The sequence below is a fragment of the Salminus brasiliensis genome, chromosome 1 (assembly GCF_030463535.1).
Source record: "Salminus brasiliensis chromosome 1, fSalBra1.hap2, whole genome shotgun sequence".
NCBI classification, from domain to species: Eukaryota; Metazoa; Chordata; class Actinopteri; order Characiformes; family Bryconidae; genus Salminus; species Salminus brasiliensis.
The window spans coordinates 86078928-86093183 of NC_132878.1; the positions used below are offsets into that span (position 1 = coordinate 86078928).

A 14256-nucleotide genomic window follows, 5' to 3' on the forward strand; every position below is an offset into this window, starting at 1 on the left:
TTAGCCATATCAAAATGTTCCCTGCATGCAAAATTAAAAACATCTACATTCCACTCATTAAACCAAATTATGCAACAAAAGATGCACCCCTATGTTCACTGAGGGCGGCTTTGGATAAAATGGACACAATAACATCCACCACATCGAACTTTAACTTCAACAGGGAACTGGTAGCTTCAGACTAGCATTGGTGAGGCATTGCAGCACTTTCGGTGCTGCTAAATACATGTCATGTCAAGATCCAGTTAAAATCATTTATTTTTGCTTCATCAAACTGCCTGACACTGAGGTCGTTCTGACAGAATCTGAGGCAGGTTTTCACATTCCTCAGAGTCAACAATTACTACAAAGTTCTGATGGTGGAATCCTGAAAAGGTGAGGGATGTCTGCAGGTTGCCTGAAGCTTTTCAAAGACTCTGCTACTGCATGCCTTGGTTGTTAGGACCTCCTAAGAACATTTACTATTGTCACAAAGCTTCCTCATTTAGTGTGAAGACGATTCATTAAACAGCCATGGCCTTTGCCAAAATTAGTAACATGTGCATTATTGACCTCTTTGCAAACCTCTGCACATCACTGCAACTCCAGGTTCTTTTTTTGTCATTGTTGACAAAGCACGATTGAACCAGTATAGAGAAAATGGAGATAAGATTTTTTTGGCTATGACATTGCCATGATTCCAACCTATGATCTCCCAAGAAAACCTTGTGCCACAGGAATATAAGGCCTCTTCTGTTTCCCCCTGTGTCAGCAAAACAGGCTAAACTGTTACAATCATGGTAAAGGTTACAGAAAATGTCTCCAGCCTTGCCTTTAGCATGTGACAAACATGCTATAACACAAAAATATAAAAAACAAGGTTTTACTAATACTTAATTATAATATTTAATTAAATGTGTTATTTTATTATTTAAATATTGCTATCTATTCTTAAGCTCCATCCCCACCGCTGCAGTTTTTGCAAGATTTTGCTGGCAGATCAGTTAGTACAAAATCAAAGACATAAATATATAAATATACATCACCCTCTGTGGGAATCTTCATATAATTACTATCAGCCACCAATATAAAAGGGGAAATACAAACACGTGAGGTGTAAATGCTTCCCTAGAGCAAGCTGGCCCTTCAGTGTATGTTTGTGACTAAAGCAGACTTTTGGAGACAGAGTAATAATCAACTGATCTTTTTCCCCATTTTATTTCTATACTTACAGATAGAAAAAAGGCTGAAATTGTCAAAAAAGTACAAAATGTGCCCCCTCCCAAAAAAAAAAATCCCAAAACAAATAAGGCCAGATATGAAACACTTGTACTAGGTCTGCAATACAGCAACAAAGACAGTCATTTCTAGTCTTCATGAAGGTTATAAAACTGTATTGCTATGCCAAGAAAGGGAAACAGTGACTAGGGCGTGTCGTGCTTAGGGAACAATACCTGGGAGGGTCACTTTGGCTGCATGCAAAATAAAGGGAGAGACACTCATGCTTCATAAGACGAAAGAAATAGAATTCATAGCCCAACCATGATAGTAAAAATGCAACGGTTAGAATTTCATCAAATATGACAATGTAAATATGAATACCATTTATAAACTGTACACTGAACTACTTAATATTCAACTTGCGGTTTAGCAAAAAAACAAAACAAAACACACACAAAAAAAAACCTACATCATTTACATAACTTACATAAAAACTATTTGTGCTACTTGCTTACTACAGATAAAGGTGTCAACGGAGCCATTATTAGTATTAGGTGAATAACAAAATATTTCAAATTATACAGTCCATGGTGTTTTTGACCATGGTGGTCATTCACACAGAGCAAAGATCTTCTAAACCTTTAGATAAGGGTAGAGTAACAGAATCTGCATTATTGTCCATTGTGAAGCTGAATCTTACAAGTACTCCTATAGAGGGCAACTGATTCTGCTAGAACTCTGCATTTTTTCTTGTGTGGTCTGTGAATGCATGTGTTCAAATCTCAAAATACTGAGCATACAATACAAGTCAACGGCCACGTCTGACAAGCAAAGCAGCTCATCATACAGCTATTTCAGAAACATTTGTTCACATGAAGACACACAGTATTAAAGATCTCTAGTCTGAAGCTCAGCTTCCAAAAGCCCACCTAAAACCTAAAAACTAAAATAAAAATCCTCTTCAATATGTTTCTGTTTGATGAGGAGAAGAAGCATTTTTACATATGTAATATTTAACAATATTAATATGGAATTTTTTAATTAAATAAAGCATGACTGATAGCTAGTGTTTCAGCAACATTAGCCAAACATTAACTATAAAAAAGTGCATGGATATCAAACATGTCTTGGCTGATCAGCTGTATCTGGGGTAAGTGATATAATATGTTCATCAGATTTTTCTAACCAAGCTATTGCTTCAAAATAAACTAGGGATTGTTTATGTAACATACTGCCCCTTATTTATCCACCCTGCATTACTCATCTATAGGTGTGACGTCTGAAAGAAAAAAAAACAATTAAAGGAAGATTTTAAACTAAAAAACTACAAACAAAAATAAATAATAGTAACCTTGGAAACCTTTCCTGGACTATATACAAATTTGGATTATGAAGAGCTTGACAGATGTAGGTCACACAGGTAATTTAGTCATTTTTAATTCCTACCCACTAGCTAGGGCTGCCTCTATCACACAACGCTGCCAGTGCCAGGTGGCTAGCACTAATGCAACATCAATGAAAAGCTGAACATGCCCAGAGGACAGCTCTGATACATTAGCCACCAGACACCAGCACCAGCTGGCAGTTTATTAATATTGATTTATTTTTGTTGGTTTGTTTTAAACACAAGTATGGTACTTTTACCTTATGTAGCCACTTTTCCGAACCACTTAATATGATTCATTTAACTTTTGCTGATTTGCAAACTATTTTCTGGGAGCAATTCCAGTTTTAACCATCATGACAATGACAGCTTTGGCAAAAGTGCTCCCGTTTGTTACAATTTGAATGTCTAATTGCTTTAATGTCTAAACCTTGTGCAAATGCACACTCATTATAAACATACAAAAGCTCTAATAAAGAAAATACACTCATGCCAAGTAGCCAAAATACAGCATAAAAATGCATATGAATGCATGCATACCTACAAATATCAAACATCAAACAATATGTGTAACTATAAATGACATCTTGGTATTTTGTGCTGTCATATATTATTTTATATTTATATTTTAAATTATATTTCATGCATTAATTAATTATATTTAATTTAAATGCATTTTGTACCTCTTTTTTACATTCTTACTGAACGTTCAGAAGAAGGTTCCTCCATAAGAAGGTTGTTGACCACACAATATACATTCTTCTTAAACAAGACATTGTTGTCTTAAACATACACAAAAACAAACTGTCTCTGTCTCTCTCTCTCTTTCACATTTTCATTCACACTCTCTCTCTCTTAGACACACTCAGGCTTCTCACCACAGGAGCGCAGTCAAACTGTAAGATGACATGATGCAGAAAGACCAGCAGATGGGTGGGTCTGGACTTCAGAAGTTCAATACTGTTGAAATGACTGCACTGATCATCCACAGTCTGAAACGGAGCAAAAAAGGAAAGCAGGAGGATCAGGCGTCACCAAGATTAAAGATATCAACTTGCATCAATAAGTGCATTTACTGAAGTGAAACAACTTCTTCTTACTCATCAAAGCACAGACTAACTGATATGACCGCATTCTTGAGCAACAACTGTTCTGCTTTTATTAAGAACCGAGATGCGGTGTAGATAAGCAGGGTCAGCGTATAAAGGAGGACAAGTGGCTCACCTGATCCAGATCATTTTCAAAGTCCTCGTCCTCTGCTCCTATTATACTCATGGCCAGGTTACCATGTGCCCCTGACAGACCCCGCTTGATGGAGAGAAAAAGACATAATATTAAACACACTTCAAAACAAACAAACAAACAAAAAGCAAACAAGCACACCATTATTCCAGTCTTCCTAATCACAACTGTTTATTTGTATTATATAGTACACGTACATATAAAACTACCGATTCAGACCTGGTTTCATTTGAACCCTGTAGCTGCTCTGTACACTGGGTAAATAATTCTGGATGAATGAACAAATAGAAATGCTCCAAATTGACTTCCTCCTCCTGTAAAATTGCTGTTTCAGAGATGCAAGTTTTTATTGACCAGTAAAAATATACATATACACATACATTTTTTACGGCCACCTGCAAAATGCTTTGTTATATTCTTATAGCCTTCTTCTGCTTTGTGGGCATCAGTTATTTAAAATGTTCAGAGTGTTAGGCAGCTGCTTAGAGGAGACCATGGATTTTTATTATTGTGAAAAAGGTTTGTTAAATTTGCCCCACCTGGCCTTTCCTAACATCTGAGGTAAAAGTTATCTGAGAGCGCAAATCTTAATTAAAATGTTGAGAAGGATGTTTTCTGGAGATCAGTTCACCTTGTACATAGTAACGGAAATTCTGACCGGGGTGCCCAAACTTTTGCATGCCACTGTAACTTTGGAAAATGCTTGCTAAAGGTAATGTGCAACTTGTTTGTACACTGAGACCTTCTGTAAGCAAGAGAGGATTATAATAAAAATGTGGATTAAGGTCAGCTACACAGTCCAGCTATTAAACACGACTCAGGTTCAGTACTGGACTGATCACATGGACCGGCTGATTATCAAATCTTTGTTATGTCACATAGTTGCAGCGGTTGCCAAAGCTACAGAAAAGAACACAGGGCAGATACTAAAATCAACAGAGACTTTAAAAACTTAAAAAAAAAAAAAGAAAAAAAAAAGATGTAAACATTTAAATTATGTCATTAATATTAAACACTAAAAATCCGAGATCAAATACAAACCACACAGGGGCAAATTCAAGTGCACCAAAATGTGTCACAACAAACCATGTGAGAAGAAAATACAGCAATAAAATCCTGTGCGCTGGACGACTGCATATTTCGGTGCAGTTTAACATGGAGCAACAGCAGAGATGGCATTTGTTTATAGCTGTAGAAATGATCTGGGCACTATACCAGGTTAACACCTGGCTACGGGAGCAGTTTAGCTCAAACTTGTGTAGAAAACCAGACAGTGGGCGGAGACCAGATGTGAGGTCAGATCACGTTCTCACCACAAACAAACCTCTCAAGAGTTTGTCTGGGACCGGACTGAGATCTCCTCCTCTGAAGGGTCTTAAGGGTGGTTTTGTTCTGCATCAGAGTGTGATTACTGTATTGACACCTGCTTAAACTAATAATACCAAGATCCCAGAGTGTGATTTACCAGATAAAAAAATACAGGATTGTAAACCTTCTGAAAATCTTACTCTTGTACGCTGGACATACTGTCTATGTATGACCAAAAAAAAAAAAAAAAGAGAGATAGGAGGTGGATCAGGCTTAGAGTACATCCACCTTTAACATCAGCAGGTTCTCCCGCTCTCTCAGGACATCTGAAAGATGCACATTAGGGGGTCGGTTACAAGTACGCAGAGGCGGGGCTTAGTGAGGCACGATGAGGGTAGAAAGCAGCCAATCAGAGGCTTTTCGGTTTCTACTTCACTGTAGCAACTAGTGGGAGCAGCAATGATCAGGATGTAGCCACCCACAGCTACATGATGGAGGGAAAAATCTACCCTCTATTTCCTAATCAACTGAGGTGGCATTACAGATGCAGACACAACATCTAAGTGATGCACTAGCCAGTTTTTTTTATTATTTTTTTTTTTTATTTTCAGCATAAACTGTTTTGTAGGACAAATCAATAGTTTGAACTGAATGCTACCAGGTGTGTGTGTGTTTTTTCTTAAATTTAAAATTTTGTTTTCATTTATTTTTAAACTGTAAAAATGCTTTAAAAAGCTGTTAAATCAATCAAAATATGTCTAAATTTCCCCCGATTTTGGTTCACTAGATCCACTGTTCTTGTAACTGTTTTCATCTCTTAATAAGACACCAAATTGAACATGTTGAGTACTGCACACATAAACCAGATCGAATGTAGATTTATTAAAAGCGAACCCTGCACAAACTTTAATTTTGAACATGTTAATCACTCATATTTACCTCATATTTATCTTAAATACTACTAATAATACTACTAAAGCCAATCAGGAGCAGTTTAAACCATTCTCTTAAATGAATAACACCACCATTAATAGGGGCCTTTTTCCCCCTATGTTTATGGCTGTATCATTCTTGTGCAGGGTGGGGGACCACTGCCTGGTAGGACTGGTGATTCATGGCTTTGAGAAAAAGAGTCCACCCTCAGGGCAGGACGATTAGGTGGTGGAACATTCCGGCTCACGGTGCAGGAGGCTGAGCTGAGAGAGGAGCCAGCTGCACTAGCAGTGTGCAGCCACTGCCCAGGCTGTCATGGCGCATTCCTAAATTTATTAAGTGTCAGCAAATGCTAAGGCATCAACAGACGTCACGCCCGAGCAGGTGTGTGCGCGAGTTTCAAAGAGAACAGGCGGAAAAGAATTTCTGTCCCCCGTTATAATCATCAACGTAACATTTACAGATCAAAGTACCAACACTGTGAGCACTGTGAGGGCACTAATGCACTGAGGGTGCACTTTTCTGCCTTCAGTCTGACATAGTGCTGTGAAAGTGTTTGCCTCCTAGGGTTGGCTATGCAGTCTATGCTGTGGTGGTTAGCCTGCTGGAGAACCGGCTACGAGTCCAAACACAACAGAACCGATCTCATTTTGCCTTTCTGTTACTCCCAACACCAGTACCTCAGCAGCTGAACTGGGCTGTCTGATACTCGGTGGGGTTGTAGCCAAGCTAGTTAGGCAAAGGCTGTGGTTGGCGAGTGAGCTTCAGATCCTAAACCATGAGAAAAACTTCATCAGCTTTCTGTCTTTTCAACCGCAGTTAGTCAATTATAGGTCACCAGTCGCGCGTCATTCTCGTCTAAATTATATATTGAATAATTTATTTTATATTTATACTCACTTTGTTACTTTGCTTTGTCAGCAAAGTAAATGTTGAATTTGTTTTTGTTGGGTTTTTTTGGTCAGTTTTAAAATAAGGCTGGATGAGATTGTACATCCCCCGGTAGTTAAAATAATAATAATAATAATAATAATAATAAATAAATAAATACATAAAGTACCCTACTGATCCCTGTTTTTCTGGAGCTGAAGTGAAGTTGAATCACGCAACAAGACAATGACCCAAAACACACAAACAAGTCTACCTTATAATGGCAAAAAGAAATGTCACTGAGCTAAAAATAAGCTGGAAGGGGGTTGAAAAATTGCTCTATGGAGTTGTGAGGCAGTAACAACTACAGAAAGTGTTAAGGCCTTTTCAGACCAGAAGCACACATGGTATGCCACAACCATTCCGCCATGTTTGTTATTTCACACGCAGCATGTCATAAGGCAAAACCAGTTTTATTTAAGCTCAGGGTCACATTAAAGGAGACCCTAATTTACAATGTAGCCAAGACTACTTACAATTATATTTTACTTATAATTATAATAATAAAGACAAAAGAAAAAGAATATATTGCATACAACTAAAACAGTTTTAACAGAACTAAAGTAATTAGAAAGTAATATTTTAAAAATTTTAAATAAAATATAAGCTTCACGTCTTGATCATCTGTATACTGCCTAAACAAATTTAATTTAGATTAACTTTTAGTATAGCTTTTTTGAATTGCCTGGTAATAGACCTCACTGCTGCCTGCATGTTTTATTTGGTAAGCTAGCTACGTGATTGGTTAACAATATCGAGCGGCAAATGACAATGTTTTGTCATTTAAATAAATGCCTACTTTCAGCACCAAACATCTTTATTGGGCTAGATTGTAAATTCATCAGGAATACTGTATTTGTATTTTTTGCCCAGAACCCTTTACAATGTTGTGTGTGACTTGAGTCAAAAATAGACTTAACTCAAGTGTGTATTTTTGCGCTTCACAGACACGCGTTACCGTTGCATGCTGCCGGTGTGAAAGACTCTGATTACCATAAGACAGAATTGCGCATTGTGGTGTGAAATGGGCTTTAGGTTGGAGTCACTGCTGCAGGAGAAGAGCAACCATTTCTTAAACAGGTGGACTGGATGCCGAATATCCATACTGTTGATCATAAAGGTAATATAGACATAAATAATAGATACACTATAAGGACAAAAGTATTGGGACACCACTGCTGTGATGAATTGATTACTGCATTCAGCAACAACAGCGTTAGTGAGTTCAGGATGCTGGATGATCACCACCCCACCTCATCCTGAGCTCATCCACAAACAAGTACTGGATGGAGCACCATCATTCCAGAGAACACAGTTCCACTGCCCCACAGCTCAATGATGCCTACAGGTTAATGTTTATTTGCACCAGAGTGTCCAATTCTATTGACAATACTTCTCTACAGGGACTAGACAAGCTATGTATGTGCATTTCCACATCTGTGCCAACAATGGGTGTAACTGTAGTAGCTGAATGCATTCATTAGAAGGGGTGTTTACAAACATTTAGACATATCTATATCGATATTATTCTTAATACTTGTTGAGTTTATTGTTCCCTCAGGATCCATGATCCAGACACTACATACTAATGCTTTTTAACATCACTGTTAGGCTCCAAATAAAGAGAGGCTTTCTTTCTGGATCCTTCAATAATCTATAAAGCATTAAAACACTACTGCGTTTGGGGATTTATTTATAATAATTATTATAATTATTTTTCTTCTATTCTTATTTTCACTTTTTTAAATGTCAGAAACTTCAAGTAATTTTACACTGAATTCTCTCAAGATAATGAAATGTGATTGATCATCTCTTTAATCACTTAAAAGTATTAGCAGCCAATGTTCCTGCCCCCACATTTAGCATTAGCTTCCTATTAGAATGACCTCATGTATTGGTAGATGATGCATTTATGACTAGATAAGAAAGAGCTTTAAACTTCTTTAACACCTAAAAGTGCTTTAAAGAAACTTCATTAATAACTGGTAATAAACTACTGTTCTCTATACAACCAACTAAAAAAAAAGAAAAATGGACTCAAATCCTCACCCCATCATAGGCGTCTTCACAGTCCATGGTGTTGTGGGTGGGGCTGTCGCCTTTCAAACAAGCTCCTGCAAAGACACCACATTAACTTTAATAGGGTTACAGCATACTAAGAGTAGCAACTTCAGTGCTATTTCACAAGCAGGCAGGCAGAAAGGCATACATCTAGAGACAAGGTAGTAAGCATTTTCAGAGGGGCTGAATGAAGAATACTGAAGAACAGGTTATTCTATGATATTTTAGGTTTTTAAAATGAATATTTATTTGCATATTAAGGGACAAGCGTAAATCTATTGTAACATGTCACTAATTATCACTAATGAGTTAGTTACCAATGGCAACGGATAAGTGCGTACAGAGGGGTAATTAAGGCAGCAATTGGAGATTGTAATATTACTATTATTACTGAATATTAAAACATTTTTTCTGCTAGAGATGGAAAATTCAGGTCCAGAAACTAAAAGTCTGCCCAACTGCCTGGGCAGCTCTGATGCATCTTAGCTGAAACAAATTCTTGGGGCAGACTTTTAGTTTCTGGACCTGAATTTTCCATCTCTAGCAGAAATAATGTTTCAATATTCAGTTATAATAGTAATAATATTTTAATATGCAGCATTCTGTTTACAAAACGGTGGCATGGCCATAACACCACACCGCACATGTCAATCTACCTTCCAATACTTCTAACATATTTCTAACACATGATGTGACTAAAGACAGGCTTGCAGAATTTGTACATTCAGTTTTTAGTAACTGTGTTTCAGGAGTTAGATGTGATGTAATGGAAGCCTAAACCACTGGTGGCTCCTGGTGCATAATATATATTGTGATATATTGTGCAGCATTATCTGTAAGTAAGATCAGTGTATGTTCTGTTAAAAATCAGTAACTATGTATTTCAGTATAAACAACAAAGTACTATTTAAATAATAATAATAATAATAATAAAGCTTTAAATTTCCATCATGTATGTGTACCACAGCTTTAATTTCCCATTGAAGCCCTGTAGAGTCTCCAGAGCAGCAACTCAGTTCTGGAATTTCCTTCCCCCAAACAGCTGGATGCAGAGTTTCCATTTTTAACCATGTCCTAGAACATATCTTTGTGTCTTTTGCGTTGTGGCTCATTTAACATATTTAGCTCTTGTCAGCTTCTCCATGCTACTGAACATATTAAAACATATGGACATATAAAATTAATTTGAACAATACTGAGAGCTGACGAAATGTCTTTTTAAAAAATTTAATTAATAGAAATGCATTTAAACAAATCCAGAAAACAATAACAACAACAACATTTCAGGGCAAGAACTAAAGAGCCAGACATTGTCTAGACAAAGGACCAGGACATTTTTTTTGTTCCAGTAAGAGTGCAAACTTGTGCAATCTTTCTGGTGGCAGCTGCTGTACACTATTAAAAGTATAAAATAACTTTTGGAGGTTCTTTAATGTAAAACTGTGGGAAAACCTCAAGGTGCTTTGAGGAACCCTTTTCTTCTTCCTCCACAAGAGGTTCCTCAAGGACCTTATACTTTTAACAGTGAATTTGACAACTGTGATGAGAGGTCCCATGTAGGTCCCATGATGGTTCTTTACGCATTTTGCAGTCTGTTCTTGGGTTGATTTTGCTTGTAAATTCCTTCCCAGACTTGTATGCACAAACAACCTTTTTCTAAAGGCCACAGAGAGCTTTGTGATTCCTGCCATGGTGATACCACTCACTTCAACAATCAAGAGCAAACCAAACTGAATGTCCAAGGTTTAAATAACATGCTGCACCTGATTGTGATTTTAGACATTTGTAGAAGTAACAAATGTGGGTGTTCTAATGTTTTCCTCACAAACAAATGTGCTTCTATTCATTACAGAAATTACATTTTTAAAATGATTTCTAAAATACATGTCTTCAGTTTTATGTATTTAGTTATATTCCCCTCCATCTCTCAATAGTGTTCAAACAAAGATCAAATGTCCATATATTTAAATGTGCTAAAATGTCTCAGGATGTCCCTAATGTAAAGTAACACAGTGCTAGTTGGATGCAATGTTTTAGTATTGGCTTGAGAGGGTACGATTTTACGATAGTGAACACAGATACTACCCACTCAACAAAGCAACTGCTGAAGAAAGCCCCTTTCTGGCTGTACACTAAAAGTGCACTCTGAACGAACAATCATGGAAGAACAGCAGCAGCTGTTGAAGGGCTGTGCAAGCCACACTGCTCGCTGCCTTCTGTACAACTGTTTGCCTGCACAATAACCGAGTGCTCTGCACTGAGGAAGTGTAACTTCACAAATCTACAGCCACTGATGGTGGTGTGTTTATCACATGCTTTAATCAGTCTCATAACCTTGTCTCTGGAGCACTCAGTATTCTCTCAGGACTGCCACAGATGCCTGAACAATGTGAGAGAGAGCAAAGAGAGAGCACGAGAGAGCAAGAGAGAGAGAGAGAGAGGAAATGGGCGTAATTTCCGATCGGAGTCATTTCCTGTCGATCTGTCTGCAAAAGCCATGTTCAAAGTGGTAGAGAGACACAAAGAAGGGAAAGAGACATTCAGACACAGACAGACATAAAAACAACACATACAGAGCCACTGATGGCCCTGGAGACGGTGTGAAATGGTGAAAGGTTTAGCGTTCTAAGGGGACACTGGAAGAAAGAGCAAGCTAAAAAAGGCCCTCACTTAAGGCCCGTGAGTCAGGCACTAACTGCTCCCTCTACCTCCAATTACTCTAATCTCCGCCAGCGAGAGGAAGCTACCACCACAAACACCACAGAAAAAACAGAAGAAAAAAAAGTAGCAAAAACAAAACAGTACCTGCACTCAGCAAGCCAACAAGAGAGGGTAAATCATGGCAGAATAAAAAAGGAACAGCTAGAAGAGACAGATACAGTCAAGTAGGGCTGGGCAATATAATGATATCTTGGGGTTATTGTGGTCATTTACATAATTCCTTTTCTGGTATATCATTTACATTTACACTGAAGACAATTAGCAGATGCTCTGCTCCGGAGTGACTTACAAAAGTGCTTCACTGTTTACTCAGAAAACACCCTTAGCTAGTTTGTATAGACTAGGATCCAAAACATACCTCTAAGCTTAGACACAACTGAACAAAAGAGTCAGGATGGAGACCACAATACCCGACACTACAATTTTCACATCATGACTATCCATGGTGCTCCCGGAATATTACATAACTGCTAGTGCCAAAGATTGTTTGAACTTTCAGTTTTAGTTAAATGAGGTGAATAAAAATACTGCATAAACAGTTTAGGAATTACTTTTTATATTTATTTTACATACACATGATACTAAATAAACATGCTACTGCTTTTGGGTCCATAAAGAGGTTTTTATAAGGTTTATAGAAGTCAATGTAAAGTCTCTTCACTAATTAAAAGGTTCTTAGCACTTAAAGCTGCTTTATATGAATAGTTCTATATGGAACCAAAATGGTTCTTCTATGCCATCACTCAAAGAACCATTTGCAACACCTTTATTTTTAATAGTTTAGTCACCTTAATTTTCACAGGCTCAAACATAACTTGACAAATGACTGATAAGCAGTAGGGGTGCAAAAAAAAAAAATCGACCTATTCAACTAAAATCAATTACTAAAAATATTTAACAGTATTTAATTTAATAGTAGATTAGTTGGTGAAATAATTGCGCACATTTCTTGCAATATCTAGAGTCAGGACATTAATGAACAGTGGATTAATCGCCAAAGTTTAACCATAACAGTGAGTAAAACAGCTTTACTGTTGCTGTTATTTTTTACAGTAATAATTCCCTCTGGATGTAGAGGAGTTCACAACGCTCAACAAAAAAGTACTCTCTTACATTTGTCTCTTTTTTTTTTTTTTTTTGCTAATATAAAAAATACAAATAAAACTGATTAAGGAGAAACTGATTCACTTCTGTTACATTGTATTGGTCCTGCTCTGCAAATGCTTGGTCTTAAATTTTGACAGGAAAAAAAAATTCTCTCATCTTTTATACTAGCAGGAAAGTTCACTGACAGTGAATTTCTGAATAAGGTACCCACTGTTGTTGTCTTAATTGTTAGTTGTCAAATGCATAAAACAACCTCAAGCCAAATGTTTAAAGCGGATAGCCATTTAGGCTATCCTTGATCATTTCGAAATTCAATAACCGATAGATTATGTGGTCTGTCCTCTCATTAATTCAAGACCAGTCAAGAAACTAAAAGGTCTGAAGTTGACCTGAAGTTTAACTTTTTGAATTTGCATTTGGTAGTTGTTCATGGGAACTTTCAACACAACATCTAAAGAAGTGACAATGAAAACCTATAGAGAGTAATAGCAGAAACCTTTAGGAGTGTCCAAATACACATTTTGGTACAGAAGACAACTAAAGTATCAAGTCAAATCAAGTCTATAAATAATAGATTCCTGAATAGAGCCATCATGATTGAAAATTCACAAGGCTTTTAATACGTAAACCGCTGATGACACTTTAGAACAGAAAGATCAGATTGGACTGCTAGAAAACATCTAAAAAGCAGTTCTTGAACAAGAGTCTTTGGCCAGATGAAGCCAAGATGAACTTGAGTATGTAGAAGAAAAGAAAAAGGTCTTGGTCTGAAAAATATCACATCATCTGTCAATCACAGTGGATGCACAGTTATGGCATGGGCATGTATGGGTGCCAATGGAACTGGGTCACTGGTGTTTACTGAGGTTGGACTGATGATAGAAGTAGCTGGATGAATCCGGAACTGTGTAGAACTATACGTTCAGCTCAGATTCAATCAAATACCGCAAAACTGATAGGATGGAGCTTCACTGTACAGCTGGATAATGAAACAAAAATAGTGAAAGCAACCCAAGAGCTTCTTAAAGCAACAAAGTGGAACTTCCTTAAAAAGTCTCCTGACTTCAACCCACTTGAGCAGCTTTTCACTTATTGAAGACAAAACCAAAGGACCCACAAACCAGCAGCAACTGAAGGTGGCTGCTGTAAGGACATGGAAAAGAATTGTAAGGGTGGAAACCTCCTTATACTTCATTAGCACTCAAGCATTAAAATAATTCTTATATCTGTAAATGTTAGTTTGTCCAATTACCTTTGAGTCTATGAAAACAGAGGACCTTTGTAAAAATGGCTGTAATTCCTAAACGGCTATTGCAGTATTTGTGTTAAACAACTTTAATTAAAGTCTAGACTAACAAACATCTTAACCA

At 37.2% G+C, this 14256-nt stretch overlaps 1 protein-coding gene across 4 annotated transcripts in view; it reads right to left on the minus strand.

Annotated features, from left to right (window-relative positions):
* Positions 1-14256, minus strand: part of arhgef1 (Rho guanine nucleotide exchange factor (GEF) 1) — a 57513-nt gene that overhangs the window by 29978 nt on the left and 13279 nt on the right. For all 4 annotated transcript variants that reach the window (XM_072691797.1, XM_072691804.1, XM_072691790.1 and 1 more), the window contains exons 2-4: positions 9047-9111; positions 3809-3892; positions 3463-3576 (exon numbers count right to left, since the gene is read on the minus strand). In XM_072691797.1, coding sequence (XP_072547898.1) covers positions 3463-3576; positions 3809-3892; positions 9047-9073 — 225 coding nt within the window. In that variant the 5' untranslated portion in view covers positions 9074-9111. The remainder of the gene's footprint in view (positions 1-3462; positions 3577-3808; positions 3893-9046; positions 9112-14256) is intronic.